At 41.0% G+C, this 23908-nt stretch overlaps 2 protein-coding genes across 2 annotated transcripts; one reads left to right on the top strand and one right to left on the bottom strand.

The window, feature by feature from the left end:
* Nucleotides 1-428: 428 nt before the first annotated feature.
* Nucleotides 429-12481, bottom strand: LOC129095649 (pre-B-cell leukemia transcription factor 1-like). The gene is made up of 8 exons (XM_054604175.1): nucleotides 12210-12481; nucleotides 10757-10830; nucleotides 4012-4256; nucleotides 3573-3763; nucleotides 3299-3434; nucleotides 2996-3152; nucleotides 2233-2319; nucleotides 429-1092 (listed from the first exon to the last, which is right to left on the bottom strand). The coding sequence occupies exons 1-7, from the start codon at nucleotides 12392-12394 to the stop codon at nucleotides 2276-2278; spliced, it is 1032 nt and encodes a 343-aa protein (XP_054460150.1). The 5' UTR covers nucleotides 12395-12481; the 3' UTR covers nucleotides 429-1092; nucleotides 2233-2275.
* A 4550-nt stretch (nucleotides 12482-17031) lies between these two features.
* Nucleotides 17032-23682, top strand: mvb12a (multivesicular body subunit 12A). Its single transcript, XM_054604855.1, is given in 11 exon segments — nucleotides 17032-17203; nucleotides 17206-17301; nucleotides 18682-18771; nucleotides 20494-20577; nucleotides 20712-20811; nucleotides 21167-21296; nucleotides 21496-21636; nucleotides 22082-22194; nucleotides 22288-22346; nucleotides 22477-22542; nucleotides 22649-23682. Coding segments are annotated over 11 exon segments (1023 nt in total). The 5' UTR covers nucleotides 17032-17146; the 3' UTR covers nucleotides 22736-23682.
* The last annotated feature ends 226 nt before the right edge of the window (nucleotides 23683-23908 follow it).

Here is a 23908-nt window from a genome sequence, read left to right as displayed (position 1 = left end):
ACGAAGACTCATGATAAAGTAATTATTATGATATCATCCTATATGGACCTTGCTTCCTGTCAAGTCATTATTGCAATCTATTGTAATAATTTGGAGTAATGCCGGTCTGTTTATCAAGTCTCATGATTTGTTGTGAAAAAAGTCATAGATGGGGAAACAAGCAGGGGTTGGCAGGAAAAATAGCTTCAGAATATCCAGAGGCCAATAACATGCAGTAACACTGTTCAACACTAGAGGGCACAGACGAGTAAAACACACATGGGCTCTTTGGTAAAGTGTGACGTGAAACTGATCATGACTTCAAGTGTGCACATGAGCAAAACACACTGAACCTGATCGCCTGGGTTGAAACCTCTTTTGGTTCATTTAAATGGCAACAAACTCAAACCACTTCTTGTCTGAAGCAAAGAAAAATTTAATAAGTGACAATGTTTTTATTCATTTTTGGTCATTTCTGCCATTTAAATGTTTTTTCTTGTACTCTATCAATGCATTTTCTTAGTGACATTTTCTTAAAAAACTTCAAAGAAAAAAATACATAATAAAATTGTAGTTCAACATCTAAAAATGACTTCATGCTTTCTTTTTGTCCTTTTTTTCTTATTTTTTAATTCTTTGAAATAAAATGATGAATCTGGTTCAAGGCGAAACACAGGCCCTAAACTTTCATACAGTTTATCATTCACTGAAGGTGAAGTAGTACATTAAAAAAAGTTATTTTCATCATTTATTTATCTTTTTAAAAAATAACAGAAGAAAAATGGTGTGAGTAATAGTAAAATGAAAAAAAAAGAAAGAAATAGACACATTCGTAAAGTGGAGGGATTAAAAAAAAAACTTTGAAGAGATGTTAGAAAACGATCAGCATCACAAAGCAAAACAGAACAATTGCAGAGTTTTGGTAAGGATCTGTTCGTGGCTTGGCTGGACGTCAACCTACAGTCTGGGTTGTATTAGTCTGAGGAGAAGGGTGGGGGGAGGGGTGGTGGAGGTGGAGCATCAGCTGGAGGTGACGTAGTGCTAGCTCCCTGGTGCTCTGGGTGGGGAGAGATGGGAGGAGGAATAACCACTGTGGTGCCAGCTGTCATCACCCTACGGAGTAGGATGTAAACAAAAATGAAGGTCCACTGACGCTGTTAATACAAACATTTGTGAAGTTTCAATCAAGTTAAGAAGTCATTTTGTCATATCCATTGTCACTGCATTCACATATGCTTAGTTAATCTGACTATTCACAGAATTCTGATTTCTGAGTTGTCATCTGAATAAATAAATAAATCAATATTTTATTAAATTGTGATGATGCAAATTTAACCAAAAACACACCAACCAACAACTATAACAGAAGGTGCACATTAAATACCAATTGCCCTTTTAGCATAACACAATTTTAGTGTGAATATTTCCTTTAATGCATAAAAACAATCTAGTAGTGGTGTAATGGACCTTTGTCGATCCGTTTGGCACGCATGTGAACGGTGGATTAATTACACAGTTTAACGTTAACCAACCAGTGTGAAATAAAGTTTTTCAGAAGATCGTTATCGGCCAATTTTCAGTAAAATGTGCGATCAGGATATCGGCACTTATACTTTTTCTAGTTGCCGATCTCTGATAATGTCACTTTGTAAACAACCAATCTGTGTCAAAGCTGGAAGGGCTGTGGCAGCATCGCTAACGGCCAACGAACAAAGGTTCTGTTCGATTACACTATGATGCGTTCAGGCTCTGTTCTTGGATGGTGGCAAAAATAAAAGAAAGTCTAGAGCCTTGTAGACCAGCTGTGTAATCAAACACCAAAGAGATCTGCATCTGCCAACATGGATCATCAATGATCAGCAATTTGTATCGGTGAAACATGATCAGTGATCTCTAATCCGATGCGTGACGCTGATCTCTGATATGATCCGTGATACAATCCTAATCGTGAGGTTTATGATCCGTGATTACAATCCTAATCGTGAGGTTTATGATCCGTGATTACAATCCTAATCGTGAGGTTTATGATCCGTGATTACAATCCTAATCGTGAGGTTTATGATCCGTTGCACCGCTACAATCTAGAGTCCAGTTTCAGTCGATGTCGTCATATGTAAAAGGGACAACGTCAATAGGGCCTACAAAAACGTGTCACACCACACCACGTGCTTACACAGGGAAAGGCTGTTACCATGGCTACTCAGTTGGAGGGTTGTGTAACTATAGCAACAGCGCATAACCATGGCTACTCACATGGACACAGAGAGGAGGGAAGAGAGTTCCTCGAGGCGAGTCCTCATAACCTCCCCTCAGGAGTGTAACACTGGGCGGGGTATCCTCCTGTTGGCATACAGGCAACACACATTTTAACACCCGCCCCTCCAGACAGGACTGTCTTTAGTCATATGTGAGCTAGGTGGTCAACTCATGGCTACCCACATATTTCATTTTGAAACTTGTACCCAATGGTCGTCCCGCAATATACACAAGATTTGGAGAGAACTTTGCAGAGTGACTCCACAGTGTATGGGACAGTTTAGTGAGGGCTGAATCTTACAGTCACATCATGAATTCAAACTGCTACCTCGTTTTGATCATATTTCACTTTGCAGAATATTTGTGTGCCAAGTCCTATTTTTATTCATTAAAAAAAGACCCTGTTATTAATTTACTGTAATGCTTTTCTTCCAAATTCAGGGCTCCATTGCTTTTATTAGGACTCCTCCCCTTCCCTGATGTTTTCTTGGCGTTGTGTTTGGACACGTTAGGTTCTTTGATTTACTCCTGGAGTTGCCAAGCAATATGTGGTAAGCATCTAATGCCACTCACCATCAGAGGAGCTTCAGAGTACTTCCTTTAACTTTTCTATGAAATATTGTATCCTCAACATTCTTACGTCTTACATTATAACAGATACGTTAAGAGTTATCTATGAAGTTATCTTATCTTTTAACTTGACAGGAATCTGAAAGAACAGGATCGTATGTTGGCAGCCGGAGGTGAGTTTGTTGTTTACCTGAGTTTGGCGTGGCTGGGGAGTTGGCTTGGCTTGCCTGTGAAGACACACTGGCAGCGTCCACAGCTGTCTTCACGGCATATCGGTTAGCTTCCTCCTGCAATTTCGCAACGTTCCTCTTGTACCGAATCCTCTTGTTTCCAAACCAGTTCGCCACCTGAGAGAGTTACAGAGGGTAAAAAAAGAAAGTCAAAAGCTGGCTTCATTACACCAAACCTTGTCCAAGTACTATACAGTGTGTGTGCTTTATCAACTTCTTCATGTCCCCTTTCTTTCCCCAGTGTGTGTCTCTGACGGCCTGACCTGAGAAACAGTGATGGAACACTTCCTGGCCAGGTCCTCCTTGGCCTCCTCACTGGGATAGGGGTTTGCCAGATGAGAGTAAAAATATGTATTCAAAATCTCTGCCGCCTGCTTGCTGAAGTTTCTTCGTTTCCGCCTGCCAGAAAAAATAAAAAAGTAACAGTCAGCAAATACTCATCTTCACCATATTGTAAGTACACTGTCACACACTGGAAGACTAAAGGTAAGAAGAGGCAGGGGAAATTAAACAAATAAAAGCACCAAAAAAGCCCACCTGGCATCCAGGAACCTGGAGCGTAGGATCATGACAGCTTCACATGTGCTCTGCTTTAACTGCATCTGGATGGTGCTGAACTTGCGGTGGATGATTCCCACCATTCGCTCAATCTCTTTGGGTGAGATGGGCCGCGTACGGGACTGTTCCCTCAGCAGGTTCATCACGTGGTCGGTGAACTCGTTGCATGCCTGTAAGGGGGGGAGGGGGGAGTAGGTCAGGTGTGAAGGTGAGAGAGGGGGGACAAAGAAATAATTCAAACAAACTCAAACATGTTGTTTTCCCGCCACTGCACTTCAGTCAAACACCCTGGTGGGATCTATAATTTGGCTTCTCTGGCATCCCAAAACCAAAATATTACATTCAGAAAAGAAACTCTTATTACTCAGTTCTGAGTGGTTCGGTCATGTGACACATTTTGTAATGAAAAATATCACACCTGTTGGTATTTCTCCAGCTCGGCGTGGTACATCCGTCGTATCTGAGCGAGCTTCTCCTTGTACTCGCTGTGTTCTACGTTCCCCTCACCAGGGGACCCTCCGGCTGCCGCGGCAACCACAGCCGCCGCTGCAGAGGCCCCGCCCCTCTCCGGACCAGCGACCCCCTCTGCTAACAGCATGTTGTCCAGTCGCATGATCTGAGGGTCGGGACCGTCTTCTTCCTGGATGCCTCGGATGCTCAGGGCTGTGGAGGTGAATAAAAACAAACACATCAGATGTGAATTCTATTTACAAAACTCACCTTCTGCTGTTTGTAAATCCTGATTATGTTACACTGAAATGTTCATTCAGAAATTTCTGGCTCAGCTTTGTAGATAAAAAAACAAAACTGGATTCCCACTCATAGTTAACAACAACTGCGTGACATCAGTAGACTTTAGGTACGCAACCTTTTGGCATTCAGTCAAAGTGTTAAGCTTCTGCCAAATATCGTTTCACTACTTCACATTTAAATTTCTTTATTGATATTTTACATAACTAGTAGCTTCTTTACAGCTTTTATCTGACTGTTATTAAATATTTAATTGAATAAAATGCTGCGTTAGGATTTAAAGCACAGACATATTCATGCTGTGAGCCCAATCTGTGAAAAAGAAAAGAAAGAATCATTGGACATAAGTTGTTTTCTAGTTTGGTGCACCATTTAATATATTAAATTGTGCATAGCTTGATGGAGTTTGTTTTTGAGCACGGTTAGAGTTTCCTTAACAGCCAGCAGAGAGCACTATCTCACAATGTACGACCCACAACAAACATATTTCCACACTATATTCAGAATCTTTTTGCGCCTTACTAGCATTTTTCTCTGACCCATTTATAGAATGTTCCTCAAAGAAAAAGTTGCAAACGCCTTTTCCTCCAAAATATCAGTAATTATCTGCTAAAGAAAGAAGCCTGTTTTAGAACTTGTATGTCCTAAACACCGGGGTGGGCCCAGTAACTAGACAACAGCCAGCTAATGACCTTAAGTTGGTAATGAAAGTGATAACAATAGCTTTAAAAAAAAAAGAAAAAAAAGTTTTCTCACATCAAATCACATATACAGCACAACTGGCACAGTTCAACTTGAGAGAAACCATTATTTAAGAGCCCGGAAATAGCTGACAATGTTAACACTGGATGACAGAAGAAACTTCAGTCATAGCTTTGTAATTTGGAGGCCGTTAGGAGATAAAGTGTCTTGGTCGGCTGGAGTGAGAGAGAAAAGGAAGAGGCAGGGGAAGGGAGACACAGACAACAAAAAACACTGCCAGGAAGGAGGTCCACATGAAGAAATACGGGCTGTTGCTATGGCAGTGATGCCAGCTTTCATTGGCATCCTCATGCCCAAAGAAATACAGCCACACATACGCAAGCATCCTTGCCCGCACACACACACACACACACACACACACACACACACACACACACACACACACACACACACACACACACACAGCTGTTAATTAACGCCAGCTCTTAAGGAGCGACTAAAGACCCAGTGAAAAATTAAGGCTCATTTGAGAGGTCGTTAATTTGCACAGCTATGCAAATTAGGTGGCAATTACAAGGTAGTTCCAGAGATCACATTCATAATCCGCAACGAGGGCAATGACAGCCTCCGCATCTGGCAAACAGCATCCCGACGCACACACACACACACACACACACACACACACACACACACACACACACACACATCTAAAGACACTAACAATCAGTGATGGCCTCCAATTTGTTCAGACACACTAGCATTTTCCAAAACCATGTTACAGCACAGTAATATAGTTAATATGTGAAATATTTCTGTAATATTACATCCAGATATGAGGATACTGCACCTAACATACTAATGTGCCACATTAATCAGATTACAAGATAATCCCACTGCTCTTAAAGTCCTTTATGCTCATTCAGCCTGACTGGCAGGAGGACCTGTGAGTGACTTCTGTGGAAGCAGATCACAGACTGTATAGATGTCCACCTGTTTCTCAGAAGCATGGACTGAGAGGGATAATTACCAGTTTACAGAGAAGCACTTCTCATCATCTGAATCCCCCTTTTCCCTTCTTCGTTAATTTATACGTCCAACCTTCCAACCCCTATAAACTACTGGTGTATAGTGGGAAATCAGAGAGAAAATGCAAGGTAAAATTACAAACTGGGTTGAACGAAACATACGTGTGAGAAACAGCAAGGTCAAAAAGGTAATTTCCTTCATTTGAACAGTAAAATAAACATTTAGCTTTTTAAGGTGTACCAAGCGATGTTTCTAATATAGGTGTTTCTTTAATATTGGAGTAAACACCTCTCAGTATAATTCAATAAAATTCAACAGCACCAAACTACAGCCAACAAAATGACCATTTAGTTTAATCAACAACTATCTGAAACGGTTTTAATAAAAACTGAATATTCTTACGTCTATCGACAGTATTAGATTGCATTAGTTTTTAGTTTGGTATGTCTAATAAACTGCCAACTGTAAAATAGTAAAAGCGGGAAAGACACCAGCAGAGTGGATGAGAGGAAAAACAAAGACAAGTATATTGAAAAGGGGCCAGGTCCCATTACTGTTAATGACATAATAATTAGTCCAGCCTTCCAGATTTGCGCGTTGACTCTGTTGAGTGTACAAACACAAACACACACAGTAGACGGGATAAAGAGATGAGCCGCGGCCCTTGACGCTTCGTGGAACAGAGCGAGTAAATCCAGCTTTGTGAGCCCAGTCGGGGCCGTGGGTGGCAAACTGTCCCCCACTGAGAATCTGTTTGTAGTGACGGCTGACAGGACTCCGGGGTCTGGAGATTATCAACTGTCTGCCATACCATGAAACACAACCATTACTGCCTCTCCCTACAACTCATCCATCAATCTGTCCCTCCCTCGCTCTTGTCATTTCTTCTGCTCTCTTACTTTGCCTCTGTCCCATTCTGTGAGCTGTAATCCTCTCAAAAATTCAGAGAGGACATGGTTGATATAAATAGAGTTGTATTGGGAATAGTACGGGGAAGGAGGGAAAAGAGACATATAGGATAACAGAGAAGTGAGCCGATCTATCCAGCGGAGGATACAGAGAGAGTATATCTTAGGAAACCAGCAGTGTTTTGTGGCTGTCATGTGAGGAGTTATTTTTAATGGTTCTAACTTGGGGATAGCGAGAATGAGAACAAAATACTGAAAGCAGAAATAGGGAGGAAACTCAGTCGAGACAAAGAGACGGAGGAGTAATGTATGTTCTAAACTTGAATAATAATCTAGATGTGGAGACTGGAAGTCCTGAAACCACTTGGAGATCAAATATGTTCAGAGTTGTTTCCATAAGAATTTGTATCAGTTATCGAGCATAATATTATTGTTCACGTCAGAAGAAGCAACAATACACCAAGTTGAAATGTAGGTTTTAAGATACTGACAAGGGTCCAAAACCTATTTGACCATTCATACCATATTATTGCTCAAGGGTAAATATGGGTCATCACCATTCACACAAGCCTGGGTTCATAACTATATGTATAATAGCTTTATGTAACTGTATGTGTCAATGGAATACTTTGATTAATATTTCACGGTTATTATAAGTGGCCCTAGATGTTGATCTTCACCTCAGATGATGCATATGATGATGTGGCCGGATAATCCTTGACTTCTTTACTAGCTCACTTTATAAGAAGTTAATGTGAGGCTGTGGCCTTTAACTATTTTTATTGCAGTTATATGTGGGCTTGCTGTATTTTGAGTTGCATGCATTATATCACGTTTTGTCATCTTATTTTGAATGTAGTTATTTATTATACATGCAGTTATTTTATTGAATTATTTATGTTCAACCATGCCGTGGGTTGCTTGGTTTTCCCCGCATTTGTGTGGAATTGTAGTGTGTATTTTTAAACCGAACACAGATGTGGAGGCAGTTAACGGGGGGTGGGAGCACAGTGACAGGGTAGAACTGATGGCCAGAACGGAGCGATGGGGAAACAAACCGAAGAGACACACAGAGAGAGTGAGAGAGCGCAGAGCTCAACTTGGTGGAGGTCCAAGAAACCCGGGACCATAATCTAAAGGCTTTCACTCCCAGCCCAGCTGTGGACGGCTTTGGACAAGTTGTGCAGACAGTACTGCTAAAGTGAAGGGGTAAGAAAGGACTAGTGTGGGCTCCCTGATCACGGCTGTTCTCCTCTTCCTCCCAGGCGACGTCAGCGGTGTGTTGGCGTAACGCAGCAGTGGAGAGGCTACGGCTAGCTAGCGGCTAGCATACAAAGCTGTCGACCTAGTGGCTGCGACAAGAAACGCGGCGGTGGACTGTAAAGTAACTGTAGTAAAGACAAGAACATTTATTTTAAGCTTGGATTTATTGGACTTTTATTGGTCTAAATTTTTCTTTTATCATCTTATCTTGTTTACATTTACATTTCAGTTCAGTTTTTTGCTAAAAAAAAAGACTAAAGAATAGTGCATAGCAAAGTCATTATTTACCTCTGTTTGAGTAACTTTTGGCAACAATTAAACTTCCCAGCTCTTATAGGAAATTTCTGCGCCTGTTTTAAAAATGTGTCTAGTAGGAACAGAGGGGCTCAGGGCGAGAGTGCTCCAGCGAGTTCTGAAACATTGACTGTTTTAAAGATTCATTGGATTTGTTGACACACAAAAAAAATACATAATAATACTAGCCTTATCCTTTTGTTCATCTCCACAATTAAGGAGAGGGAGATTTACGGCTGAGAGGGTTAGCAGTAAGCCCTCGCTGAAACCAATGCATAAAACCCCGTTCAGAGCACATTACTCTTAATGAACCGTTTACACCAAATGCAAAGATCGGCTCTTTCTGAGGCTACATCTAATCACACTAAACAAAAACAACCTCCGTCCACACAGGCGTTTCAGCATCGTTTTTGAAAATGATTTCCGTCCATACTAGCAAGCCTACAAACAAATACCACATGACTATTCACATACAATGGGCATGCGGTTGCCGGTGTAAACAGGAAGTTGATTGGTTGCTTTGTTACATATAATACGAGCATTATACTACTCTTTAATGATAAAAGGTTGTGCTTGATACTTAAGATCTTCCTCTTAAGTCTTCTTAAACAGACTCATTTTGTGGAAAGTTAAGAAGTTTTATTCGTTGTGTATTTTCACTGCTGGGGGCTGAAGTCCCTGTCGTACTTGAGAGCATTATGCTTTTGTTCCTTTACAGTTTATTTGTGAACTTCACAATAGTTTTGCAAAACCAAATAAGTATTGATAAGAAAAGGAAAGTACTCCGTGACTTCAAATCCCCTCGCTAATCGCTCCAATAACAGCTGCTTCCTTTGCATGTCGGCATTAGTAGATTATAAAATGCATAATTTAACTACACAACAGCTGCTAGTATAGACAACAAGGTCAGCAACGCCTGTAATCCGTTATCCATGTTGAATTAACCACTGGAAGTCGATCGATAATCAAGGCTGTTGTTTGTTGTCTTACGGAAAAGGCTCATATGTTTAGGGACCTTACAAATAAGGGAAGGACACGTCTACCCAATAAAGTAGCCAAAGTGGGTGTCTGCGCCATCGTTTAGAAACGTATGAGGTTACGCCTGTACGCACCAGGAGGTAAACCTGGCGTTTTCAAACTTATCCGTCCTCTGGAGTGTTTTTAAACGTATCCATTTTCGGTGCTTTGAAACTCCGGCCTTGTGTGGACGCTCAGTGTGAACGTAGGAAAAGGTATGCGTTTTAAAATGGAAACGTAGTAGTGTGGACATGGCCTGAGTCAAAGCCTCGGTGTGAGAAATATTCAGCTGAGGCTGTCAAAGTGTGACAAAGCAAAATGACAGTGAGTAGGTGAGACAACTACAGTAGTTGCCTTGGAAACTCTGAATCCCTCCTGCTGCCAACCTCAGGGTTCCTGTTTACACACTAAGTGAATGAAATGAGGTAATAACAGGGGCTCTGTGCAGCTCACACGTCTGTCTGGTTTGTGTGTGGAAGGAGTTCTCCACTCTAAAGAGAAGTTAAGATGATTTTCTACCACGTAAAGCACAAACGGAGTCCTTTACTGTTTGAATGAACTGCAGTGGCATGTTATTAAATGTCAGGATCAAACATTTAGTTATAAGATGATTGTAACACCCATCTTGCATCTTTATTTGATGATGCCAGCACACACACACATTTCTAATGTTTACAACCCAGCTTAGACGGTCCTGATGCTTCAGTGCATTTCTCAGTCAAAAGCTTCTGTTGGTAAAGAAGCTCCACCTTTGGTAGTGCGTTTAGAGGAGAGCATCCATCAGAGGATGAGTTTTATAAAAAATGTCAACACAAACAGAAGATTGAGGTAGTGACACTCTGACCACAAGAGCAAGAGAGGAAGAAAGTGAGACGACATATTGATAACATGTAGCAGTAGATTAGGGAAGGCTGGGAAAAATACTTTACACCTTCCTGTGTCAGATGTGTTTGTGTCCGTCAAAGAAGATCATTGTTTCTCCATAGAACCCTCATCCTTATGTTATCAATTTGACCTAAAATGATGACTATAAACCTGAAGTTCAAATTGATGGTTGTGAACTGAAGGCTCAGTTTGGCACATCTACAATCACAGATGCGCCAAAAGGATTCAAAATGTTTATCTTTACACCATGTAGGCCGTTCACAGGCTGATGTGAAAAAACAACGACAATAAGACTAAGAAGCAAATGGACAAACTCACCTGTCCTTTCTTTGATCTCACACAGGACACTGAACAGGGCGGGCTTCATTCTGTGGCAGTTTAAAGCATGTTTCCTTTTATGAAAGACACAGAGACACAGATTGTAAATTATGAGCCATTTTCTATTGGTTACAGGCACTGACATCCAACAACAATAGATCATGTAGACACATTGCAAGTCAGCGCTGAAGAGACTGGATTCAGATGAGCGAGTGTGCAACCAGACCTGTTAAAGCTTTTGACTGAAAACAGGCCTGAGCACATAGTTGTCTAATTCACCTGGACTTACTCACCTCAGTGAAGACAGACAAGAGAAGAGATTGACTGCACAATCATGCAGAAACTCTGGAGGCTTAAAGTATGTGTCCACGTACAAAAAGGGAGGGCACAAATATAATAGTATAACAATCAACATTGTTATATAATGTCACCGGATTTTCTACAATACAATGTTGATGCTCTGACACCAGTTTAGTGACACTATTTATATCACATTGCTGAGGCATGGATATTTTCATTATTGTCCTGCTTACAGCTGATCTGAAATCTGCTTTTTTTCTGGCAATTGTTTGCCAGTTTTTGACTATTTGAATTTGTACTTCCTGTCACTCATCCATGTTGCTTTTAAAAGCTCTGGTATTTGATGATTTATCTCAAATTGTTATAAGACTCTGAATGTCATACTTAGGGCAGTTATTAAAATATAATTAGATTTCTGCTTTGTAAAAAAAAAAAAGAGAAGACATCATAAGGTGAAGTCAAAAGAGAGAGAGTGAGAAACACTGAGCACAGGAGGGAGAAAGACAAGACGTTACAGTAATAATAAGTTGCATTCCAGAAAGCAGGACTTAATATATGGCTACAGTGGTGAATAGATTAGTTGGTTTTACGGTTTATGTGGTGTATCGCAGTAATTCCTGTGTGTTAAGATATTATTTTGAGCAAACTACTGTGATAGCATCAAGAGTTGGGTGATATAATTGAAATACTATTAACACAATATTAACAAGAAAACTTTTCACTAGTGTGTATAACAATACTGAAAATGTAAGCAAGATTTCATGTACAATAATCGATCGGCATTCTGCTACATAAACTCAACTTGAAACCAAAGTATTCATGTGTACAGATTATAGTTATTTCTAGTTTTTGGGACGCTTAAACGATACAATATTGCATTATTATGTGTAACTTTGTGTTTAGAAGCCCCAGTATGGAGGGCTATGGAACCAGTGATGTATCGAGTGCTGTTGATAAGACCTTTGGGGGTTGAAAGGTGGCGATACACAATACCACCAGTATTGTGGAGGTTTGGTGGTGTTATTACAGTGTTGTACAATGTGTGATGTGTGTGTGTAAGACCATGCACTATCTCCCACCATGTGCAGACCCAAATCCAACTCTTTTAACCCTGTTCTGCCCTCTCTCAGGCCCTGTCTGCTCATGTTATTACCTGGCCTGGGCCTCGTCCAGACTCTCATCTGTGATGACCATGATCTGCTGGAGGATGTCACCGATGTCCTGCTGCGGCTGACCCATGTTGTGATGTTTCCTTATGTTGTCAGGATCCCCCACATCCTCGTGGGGCAGTCCAGTTAATCCGATATGACCCAACATCATGCGGGCCTGGTCCTCCATACCTAACAGTGTGGCTCCTCTTATGGTGGAGAGAGAGAGAGAGAGAGAGAGAGAGAGAGAGGGAGAGGGAGGGAGATGGGAGTAGGAGGATCACTGCTAAAGGGGGTTTCCTTCTCCAACTTTCAGCACTTAGAAAAAACGAGAGGTTGAAAAGTTTCCCATAAAAAAAGGAAAAAGCTGAGAGAAGTGCTGGCTGGAGTGGAGCCGCCTGCTCGGATCGGTCTGAGTAACAAAGCAAAAGAGACAGAAGTGCAGCAGCCGCAGCTTTCCACTCATCCGGGGACACTCAACTACACTGGGGCTCATAAACTGGTTGTTGTCTGGCACTGGGAGGAGGGGGACCAGCCTCCAGAGAGACACTGTTGTTTGTAGAAGTAGCCCGTCGTGCGCACGGACGTCTTTTTCTTTTTTCTCCCCCCTGAAAAGACGAACAAGACGCTCCAGACCTTTTTTTTTTTTCACCAAAACCGGCTCGTTTCGGAGCTTGTGCCTGTTTTCGGGAGGCTGGTGGACTCTGGCGGGGTAGATGGCGGTCCGATCGGTGCTATATCTGTATCCAATGACCCGGGAGCCCCTTTGATGTCGTCGTCTCCGCCTGCTCTCCTTTTATCCATGAGTCCCGTATCCTGCTCGGTAATTAAAAGTGAGAACCGACACGGTCACCTAAAACACGGATTGGGGGGAAAGGTCTTCCCGAGCAACTTCATCTACGTGGGTCCGTCCTGGTGCAGCGGATTGGGGGTTTTTGCACCCTTGGTTGTTGCTTATTGCTATTTTCTTTTCCCCCTCGTACGGCTGTTGTCCCACTCCTCCCAGAAAAACACCACCATGGAGCAATGCCGTCCTCTGTCAAATTACACAACGCGAGAAAACACTGCTTCCGCCCGGGCGTTTCAGACTAATGCACCCCGACGCTCACAGCCACAGTAAACATGTGTTTAATAAGATAAGATCATCCTTTATTAGTACATGTACAGGACTACAGCAGCAGAGAGGATAGTGCAAACAAGAGACATAGTAAAAAAACAAGATCAAAATAAGTATTGTAAATAAGCAAATGAGCAATAAAAAAACCCAGTAAAAAAACAGTAAAGAATCCATAGTAACTTAAATAGTATATATACAGACAGAATAACTATTAGAACTGTTATAAGATAAAATAAGATAATCCTTTATTAGTAAATGTACAGGATTACAGCAGCATAGAGGATAGTACAAACAAGAGACATAGTAAAAAAACAAGATCAAAAATAAGTATTATAACTAAGAAAATGAGCAATAAAAAAACAGTAAAGAATCCACAGTAACTATTATATATAACTATATGTAAATATTATACAAACAGACAGAAACTATTATAACTATTGTATTGCACAGTGTATTAGTGTCATGTGGTCTACTGACAGCAGCAGGAAGGAAGGAAGGAAGGACGGGCCTTCGGTATGAAGTAATACATTAATAAACAGACATGGTTTATAAACGCACAGGGTTTTGTTTCTATACAGCATAAACGTCCATGCAAAATGCCAAAACACACAAATGGTCCAACTCAAAGGTCATGTAAGGTTTGTTTTCTGAACAGACCACAGATGGTAGGCCTCAGTTTGTCCGTCTGATGGGCTGGTTGGATGGGATGTTATGATTCATCATTTTCACATTTTCTGGCCTCTTTTTTCTACACTAGCAGAATTGGCCTACTTCATTATATTGTAATGGATTCATTAAGATTGGAAGTCTTGTGTGAAGGGGCTGTCAGATTAATCTGGACGTTTCTATTTCGTGTCTGCTCTAATTCACTAACCTGCTTATCTTTATTGTGAACAACTATATAAAGCTGTTATCTTATATGTGAAGAGCGTCTGGTTTGACAGGAGTTGTGTGCACTCTTCCAGAGACTTAAAGTAAGTAACAGTAGAAAGGATTTTAATATCCAAAGCCAAGCTGAATTAAATAGTCACCGGAATAAATAAAGAGCTGCTGAACCTCGATGCAATTTAAATTGTCTGAAACATTATTTTGAATGCTGCCTTGCAAGAGAAATTGACCAGCACAGAAATGGAACAATGGTTTCTCAGAGTCAGATTAAAAGCGCGTTAGTACTTTTATTTTGAAAGAAACAGTGATTCAATTCCGGCCTCTTTCTGGCTTTTTCTGGTTCCCTTGACGCAGCTCTCCATCAGTATGTCGGCGGGCTCCGGGGAATGCTGCAGTTTGAGTTGAGACCGCGAGGAGGCCATCACTTCACCATGGAAACAATGTTGTTGTTGATGTCTATGATGATGATGATGATGAGACCAATACAAATAAATGTGTGTGTGTGTGTGTGTGTGTGTGTGTGTGTGTGTTAGGTTGTCATGCAGGACCTAAAGGTGCCCTCTCCCTGCAGACCCGTGCTGGTATCATGGTGACCTCATTGCATAGTATAGTAGCCTATTGTCTATAATGACATTTGCTTTTTACAGGATGTTTTATCAGTTTCCAACACTCTCACACACCTTCACAACTACCTCAGTAGCTACACATGTTTACAAGCTGTGGGGAACCCTGTGTGTGTGCATGTGTGTGTGTGTGGGCCAGGATGTACAGTGTTTTATTATTGAGACTGCAGTGTGTGTGTGTGTGTGTGTGTGTTGTGTGTGTGTGTTTGCACATGAGCTGAATGCATGTGTGTCTGTCACTCCAGACAGGAGGCTGGCTTGATGGAAAAGATGAATGAATCCCTTCAGCATGGTGGGGAGTACCAGAGCGTCTGATCCTACTCTCTCTCTCAGTCTATCACTCTCATATTTACTACCACGCACACACACACACACACACACACACACACACACACACAGGCGGCTGCATGCACCCCCAACGAGCAGACACACAGATGTACAAGCATTCAGACATGCACATACACAGACGCACATACTGGCAATTTGCCTCTTCTCACTTTTGTATCAGTCCCAGCAGATTACAGCTGGCTCATTCTCATTAATTGGCCAATCAGCCAATAAAGCTAATGTTCTGAATAAACACTGATTTTCTATTTTCACAGAGATGGAACAGTCCACCCGCTGCAGCCCTCCCCCCCTACAACTCACCTCCTGTGGTCTTCTCTGCATGTTGCCATGCCAACAGGGACCTGAGCACCTCTGGATGCTCCAGTCGAGTGTCTTTTTCTCATTTTCACACATATACACACAACATTAGTGTTGATTAAGTGGAGTGTCTATTGTGAGGATGTACAGTCTGTAGTCGTCTAAGGAGCTTATTCGTAATGTGTAAGCCTCCATGTTGAATGGTGGAAATTATAAACAAAGGATAAGAGTGGAATTATTTATCTAGTTATTAGGGTTGTTGTTCAAATTCTGTGGGCTCACTGACTTCCTAATAAAAGATGTAAATATCCCAGAATCATTCACCTTGGGAGGGTTTTAGGGCGATTTAACCCCACTGTATCTACGATTGTGAATTGTATTGTGTGTGTTTCCATTAAATCAGCACCTTCAAAGAAAAAGGCTAATGACATTGTATATTTTTCTTATTGTCACCATGAAAAGATGAAAACAAACCATGTGTTAGTACTTAATGCTTCTTCGCTTTCCTCTGTTTCCTCTTCGTGGTACTAACGTCCATGCCCAGTGGTCACAAAAATTTGAATTAATTTCTTCTTCAAAAAGCTATTAGGTGAGGAGTAGTCTTAATCATGTAATTGTGGGGGACCATTGTCAATGCATTTTCTTAAAGGGACAGTTCACCCCACAATTCATATTTTCCCTTTTACCTGTATTGCTATTTATCAATCTATATTGTTTTGGTGTGAGTTGCCTAGTTTTGGAGATGTCGGCCGAATAGACGTCTGCCTTCTCTTTAAATATAATGGAACTATATATGGCACTCTGTTTGTGGTTCTTAAAGAAACCAAAATTGAATTTGAAAAACTCAACAGCGACATCACTTTCCAGAAATCATCACCAGTTTACTGAAGAAAATCTGATTTTGATCTAATTTGAGCAGCAGGACGGTGTATGTGGCATGAATTGAAGATACTCTACTGTTCCCGTTTAAATGTTAATGGAAGAAGATGTCAGCCAGCGCAATGTTCTCGCTCATCAACATGTTTTTAGTCGTTTGGATCCACAATTAATCACAGCAGGCTTTGGCGTCACGTGCAACACTGCAGGCTTCATGTCAGTAGGATTGATTCATTGTTGGTTTATGGTCTTTTCAGAATTAAAATATATGTTATCCTTAAACCAGTAGTGTGTGCATGCCTAGATTGCATCCCCAGTCTTGCCACACATCTTCTCCTTGCCCTTTAAAACCCCCCCACTGCTCCCTACAATTTGTCCCTTCTTTATCTCTCATTCCCTGTTACCCTTTTTTCATTATCCTCCCCCCTCGCTCTCTCCTCTCCTCCTCCAGTCTGCCCTGCTCACCCTCATTTTCATGTAAATGAGAATCGATTCTTCTCTCAGCACCCCTCTGTCCACACCTAGTTATATCTGCAGTGGCCTATATGTGTGTGGTGAACGAGCTGAAACAGGCTTAATGTTTATTTATTCCTTTGTTATTTGGGTACAAGAACAACACAAACCGCCGAGAAACCACAACACATCATATAAAACAGTTCTGTTACACGTTCAGCGGTGAAAAAAACATGTTTAATGCATGTATGGCGTGAAATTGGACAAGGGACTGCTTCTCTGGCTGTTGTAATGCTGCCATCTGGCGTTCAGGCCCGAGTTCGCCATCTAGCGGTGACGTATGCCGCGGGGGGTGATGGGAGTTGGAGTCGGAATGGATTCAGTACTTCCTGCTTTGAGAAAAAAAAGACCAAGAAATTCCGGCTGTTCACTAAAACGTTGTTTGCGTGCCAAAGTGTTGCACTTGGAAGAGGAAGAAGAGGCTACAGAGACAGAGTAAGTATTGTTTTAATGATTTTATCCAGAAAGAAAAGCCACTGAACTAGTTTTAAACAAGAGGCAGAGAAGCTGTGTGTCCTATTGTAAGGTAAACCTGGCTTGTCATGTAAGTTGCTGCTACATACTTCAAAAAAAGTTTTAATTGATCATTTTAAAAATTAATAACTCTATTATGATACACGTGAGCTTGTTTGGAAACATTGAATGTCAAAGTTCCAGGTGAAGCAATTAAACTGTCAAAACTCAACCTGGACTGAGTCTCCTGCTGGTGACCTGCATCTTCCTGGTATTGATTTACCACCCTGATACCACACAGTGTTCATTAAATAACAATGAGTGGCCTATTGCGTAAGGAACTAGGCTGTGGGGAAGTAATTAAACAAATCTGTTCTCAATTTACATTTCTCACTTAAAATGTTTATTTCATTTGTTTACTGGCATTTGAACATTTTGTTGGTTAAATCACCGCTTAAACTTTACGATTTTGGCTTTATTCTAGGGTCTGGTATTTAATAATCAAGTCTAATCAAACAGTCAGAAACAAAAGCCACTGCTACATATTTTACTAGATGTATGCAAATACAGTGATATAATACCATAAGGCTAAGAGTTTGTCATACAGTGAATGCTGTGGTAGCTCTCCCTTTAATATCGCTGCATGTATTAGACCACTGTGGGCATCCAATGTTACATATAGCAGACGAAGAGAGGTTTGAAAGAAATGCTTTAGAATTTTATATAAGTTATTAATTTAATGAAGTACTTTCATTTGTCACTTTCTGGATTTCCCAAAAGCAGACTGCTTGTTCCACAATATAACTATTGTAGAATATAACATATACCGTGATAGAGGACGTTATCCATATCAACCACTAGTTTCTACCAGAATAGGGGTGCTGGGTTAAAGAACATTTAAATCTAAAAAAAAAGTCTCATAAAAAGGAAAATGAACTTCCCAGGATGGACTGCCACTACACTGCTAGCAGTAGTTTGGGATGCATTCTTACGCTGAATAGGACATTTCTGTCCTAAACAATGTAGCTCAGGGAAAACATTAATTCTTGGACTCAATGGGAGCCTGTTTACCTTCAGTGAGTCCTTTCTTTTCGTCACATGGACACAGCAAATTCGTTCACAATGCCAATCAGTCCCAGAGAAAGCACATTTTTACACACACACACACACAACGTATAATGTCAATCTTAACTACCGCCGTTGTGTTGTTTCTATAAAAACCTCCACTGTCAAGTGAGGGGCTGGCAAGATTTTGTATATGTTTGCCTCCGCCATTAAAACACACATTTATATCCTCCCTACCAGATGCATCCAGATGTGCATCCCTTGTTTACTGCATTGTTCCCTTTTCTCTCCCTTTAGATGTCTTTGATGGAGCATGGGGCAGTCCGGCCAGTTACAGCAGTGGCGTGGACGTCCAACAGCAGCACCTGCCCCAAAGATTTCACACTGGTATTTACACTTATACAGAGATTAATGTTGTATACAACTGTTCATATACAAAAGTACATTGTTGCCACTGTTACAGCGTTAAACCATTTAAAAGCCTACCAAATAAATAGGAACCCGGTATTTCCAAGTTTCACTCAGCGGTGACCACAAACCGTTTGCTCGAATCTTGTGAGAATTTGAATAAATCTTCCCTTCCTTGCTTTAGTAATTGAGAATTTGAAAGACACATTCTGTACTGTGATGTGCTGTGATGCCACAACCAACCTTTACCTCAAGAATACAGTCTTGGAATTAATTTAGACATACTGGTACCCAGAGGGGCTGCGAAAGTGGTCCCGGCTGTATTTGTAGATCGGCTTCATTGAGTTGAAAGCAATTAATAAATTCTCTCTAAAGAGAAGAATATTACTACAGTCTTGCCTGCTTGTTACAAAGGTCTGTAAACAGAGAAAAGATTAAGATGAAAATGTAGGCAAGTAGGGTTTTTTTTTCTTGACAGATGAATTCATATCCATCACACTCCACTCACAGTGGAAGGAAAGGTGGATGGATCAAGTATGGAGGGGGTGATAGTCATAGATAGAGGTCAGTTACAAAGTAGAGTATCACAGGGTTAAAAAGGGCCCAACCTCCAGCATCAGAGTTAAGTCAAATGTTGTTGTAAATGTTTTTGGAGGGCAGTTTGAGTGTGATGATGATCTGTAATCATTGGGCCGTATTCACCCAAAAATTGAGAATAATCTCAACAAACTTTACCTTACTTAGCCTTAAAAAAAAAAAAAAAAAAAAAAAAAAATCCATCAAGGATTCCTGGTTTAGGAAACTTCTCAGGGCAACTCTGAGCAAAGCAGGGACGGAAACGTTTTCCGTAGTAAGGAGCTGTGTTTGACCCCGTTGCTAGGTATGACGCACTTTCTCAAAGAGGACCGACCTGATCATGGAATTTAGTCTCTGTTCAGACATGTGGAAATTATCGTTTCTATTTTTTGTCATGAACATCTCTGTTGAATACGCTGTAAGTGTTACATAAGCCATACTTTAAAAGTAGGCCTCAAGATGTTTGAAAACACAGGCCTACTCTCACAGTAGCCTCTTCACATGCTGATTGTTATTGCATTCATTTATCATGCATGGTCGGCATGTAATTCTATAAACCAGCCAACACTGTTGCATTTTTCCAGTTGCTAAAAGTCTTAGCGTTGTGATCACTGTTATTTCTGCTGTTATTGTGTCATGTGAGAGATGTGAGAGTATGACCACAAACATTATCCCCGCACCATCTAGTCTGAAGCGTTTCATTAACTCACTGTGTTTTATCTTTAACAGGATCTTGTCTTAACTGTGAAGGGAAACATCCTATTTCAAAGATTAGTTCCTGTTTTGTAAATAGAAACAAATCTGTGTAGTAGGAAGCTTTGTGATTACTACATAGTCAGGGACTCCACAGTACAACCACACTCTTGTCCTGTTGCTCAGAATGGAATTGACCGCAGTAGATGGGAGTAATGCCTTGCTAAAGAGAACCTGAAGGCAAATAGTGAAGTCAAGTGTCACCTTTTAGTCAAAAGCCCGACTTCTAAGCCGCCACTCACATCAGGCGCCCTCTTTGTGCCCCAACTTGCCAAATTACTTCCCTTAGTACGTGCCCATTTTTCATCTTTTTAGTGATGTCAGAGGTAGAATATCTAAATGTAGCTCTTTTCCGTCTCCGTCCCTCTGCAGATCAGCATCACAGAAGACGGAGCAGCAGCGAACTTCACTCGCAGCTTTGCGATGAAATCTGGATATTACCTCTGTTACAGCAAGGTAACCGACAGAGATCAGATCACAGATACACATTTAAACTTTGAACTATGATATGATAGACATATTACTCGTTTATTGAACTTGTCCCTCCTGTTTTCCATAAATGGACTGTGTCTCTCTCTCTCTCTCTTTAGGAGTTGACGGCGGGTATGGTGGTGTCAGACATTCAGCTCATCTCAGACAAGGACTCCATTCCTCACGGTTACTGTTATATAGCAGAGCACCTCGAAGCAAGTGAGTACATACACACTCACAATTATGTCTTTCTATACTTGTGAGGACTCCATTGACATAATGCCCCTAACCACCACAGCTAAATAACCGTCCTTTACCCTGACCTAATTCTAACCTTAACCTTGAATGTAAGTCTTAACCTTCACACCAGTAGTAGTGATGACTGGCCAACATGTCCCCACAATGCACAAATGTCCTCACTACAATAGCGGAAGCTACAATTGGTCCACGCAAGGATAGCAATGCAAGCACACACACGCACACAGGTGTCACACATCCCTGATATTTGATGTTTTTCTGGTTTTTGATGTCTTATTTACTCGATGTTTATGTTTGTGTGTGCGTGTGTGTTCAGAGGCCTCCGTTTGGAAGAAGAAACGTGTGTGTGTGCGCATCGTCCCAGTGGGCAGTGTGGACTCAGCTGTGTTGGATATCAAAGTGACTGCCAAAAGCAAAATGATGTTGCAGCACTACACATATGTGGGGTTGGTAACATTTCACACATACAAACATTCAACTTTTACCTGTTTTATCAAGGTGATCCTAAATCCCATAGCCATAAACATGATGGTCAGTACTCAGATGTTAGTTATTTAAAGAATCGTGCTTTTAATAGTGCATTCAGTACTTTATTAGTTATTACACTCTAGTGAACATGTGTCATTGAATGTGCCTTTTCCCCAGAGACGTCCATGGCTACGTGTTGTGGTGCAGAAAGGGACATTTTTCCGGCCCCATACCTCAAGCAAAGCCCCGTAGTGTCAGCCTGGACATCCGCAGCCTCTCACTGGAGCAGCCGTCTGCTCCTCTGCCCCTTCGACCCAGGTACACTACTTATTTAATGTATAAGTATAAGAGTATACATCACACAAAATGAATACTTGTGTAATCAGGGACATGTTGTGGCTCCTCTGGTCGACAGATGTTTAAATAAAGCCGATTCAAACGACAAGAACAGATTGGAAAAATGAACACTGATAACCGATGACACATATTTGTGTCTTTCTTTTTCTAAAAAAATAAAGGTAAAAATAAGAGGGAATGCAGATTTGTAACTCGCCAATAGAGGACAGTTTCTATTCTGTCGATGTTTTACTCTTGACATAAACACCTATCTGCGACAGACTGGCGACCTGTCCAGGGTGAACCCTGCCTTCGCCCATTGACAGCTGAGATCGGCTCCAGCACCCTGCGACCCTTAACTGGATAAGCAGGTTACGGAAAATGGATGGATGGATGGATAAACACCTATATTTATTTGTCTCCGCAGCAACCCCCCAGCTCGTCCACTGCCACCAAATAAACTGAGTCAGAGACGCCAGAGCCTCCACAACAAGGACAACTGTGACAAATCTGCTGATGGCAGTATCCAGGGGATCACAGGTACTCCAGGTCTCTCCTCACACACAGGAAACGTATTACTATATCTCACAGCAGGAAACTCACTCAACTATGACTTGCCTTCACTCTCTGCAGCTTTAGATGGAGTTCCCTTTAGCCTCCACCCAAAGTTTGACATCCAGGCAAATGGCATGGTGCGTTTGACATTTTCCAATAAAACAAAAGAAAATCATCACAAAATGCAGCTGTTTTTTTGCCTCACTTTATCTCTTGATTTATTCTTTTTCACCCCAAGCTTCTAAAATTCACATTTCTCTCTCTTAGGCCCTTCAACTGAACTCTCAATTAAACAACATTCGTATAAAGTCCCTTCAAGACATTGAGAATGAGGTAAGGTCACATCTGACTCTCAGTTTCATCCCTGTGATCTTTTGAATAAGACCATGCAATTATCCTAACAAAGAAAACACTCACTTTGCTGTGTTTTTCTTTTCAGTATAACTACACTTTTGCGGTGGAGGAGTCTGCTGCAAAGAGAACCAGACCATCAGTGCCGACAGGAAGCGCCCCATCAGCTCAGTGACCTTTGAACTTTGACAAAGCAACAATATCAGACTTGTGTGTTTTGCTCTGTCCAAAGGCATTCGGCATGACACCTCGGATCACGGTACAGACGAAGGATGATCACGCTTCTAATATAAGACTTGACAATCGTACTTCAGAGAGTTTTCCCTTGCTTTCCTTTTTATTTTCCTTTTATATATTTGTCTATCATGCCAAGTCCACACTCCGTTACTATCTTCAAGCATTCGAAGTTTGTATATGCCAAAGAAAAGGGGCTGTTTGAATGAAATCGTACTTGCAATAATGTTGGTTTAACATGTTTCGTTATTCGACTGTTACAGGGTTAAAGATGTAATGAATCTACAAATCTGTAGAGTATCTACTGTTAGGGACTACTCGTCTGCTGCATTAAGCCCAACTTTTTTATGCTCAATTTTATAATTAATACTGAGGTTATGTTTTTAAAAATGCTTTATCATATCATAAAGGTGAATTTGCAGTTGAAGATGTGTGCTGCTTGCTCGGTTGGATGTTACCTGATTTCCTTCAGTGCTACACATCTCTCAATCGTTTTGAATCATTGAGAATATCGTAAGCAGAGCTTCAATGTTAAGCTTTGCTGGAGAAGTTTAACTGAACTCAATAGATACAGTAACATATCTATATGTAGGATGTTGTGTATTTCTTGTATGAAGGGTAGCCTACTACTACAGGTTTGTATTATTCCAGAAAATACATAATATATCCTATTTTAGGGTGAATGGAGGAATTGTATATTTAGCTCTGTGTGTTAGTCATATTCATGATATGTGGGGAAAAATGAATGAATCTGATTGGATTTTTTTAACCATGAAGCGGGATAAGGACCAAATATTTATCTTTGACATTGTAAAATATCTAAAGTCATTTTGTTGTTTTATTGTAACCATAGTAACTTTTATTGCATGGAAAAAATAAAAAACAAAGAAACACTACTTGTTTCCCTACAGTAGCGCCTTAGAGAACAAACCACACTACATTTAAAACACATTTGATAAATTAAGACTAGTTTGAAAACAGCTTGAGAATATAAATGTGCAGTAGGCAATGACGAGAAGAACGGATCATTATTTGTAGTCCTAAGAGATGTTTTCATTGCGGTGGCCTCGTCTGAGCAGCGCGTAGTTGAATTGGAGGGACGTGGACAAAGACA

Source organism: Anoplopoma fimbria, chromosome 9 (genome assembly GCF_027596085.1).
Source record: "Anoplopoma fimbria isolate UVic2021 breed Golden Eagle Sablefish chromosome 9, Afim_UVic_2022, whole genome shotgun sequence".
NCBI classification, from domain to species: domain Eukaryota; kingdom Metazoa; phylum Chordata; class Actinopteri; order Perciformes; family Anoplopomatidae; genus Anoplopoma; species Anoplopoma fimbria.
Note: the sequence above shows the minus strand (reverse complement) of the source record. Positions and strands in the feature narration are given on the sequence as shown.

Excerpts from the sequence above, each read along its gene's own strand:
- LOC129095649 (XM_054604175.1), bottom strand. The coding sequence starts at position 12,394 with ATGGAGGACCAGGCCCGCATGATGTTGGGTCATATCGGATTAACTGGA. Across the intron at positions 4,257-10,756 it reads TGAGATCAAAGAAAGGACAG|CCCTGAGCATCCGAGGCATC; the intron begins GTGAGTTTGTCC and ends TCACCTCCACAG. Across the intron at positions 3,153-3,298 it reads GTTCCATCACTGTTTCTCAG|GTGGCGAACTGGTTTGGAAA; the intron begins GTCAGGCCGTCA and ends TAACTCTCTCAG.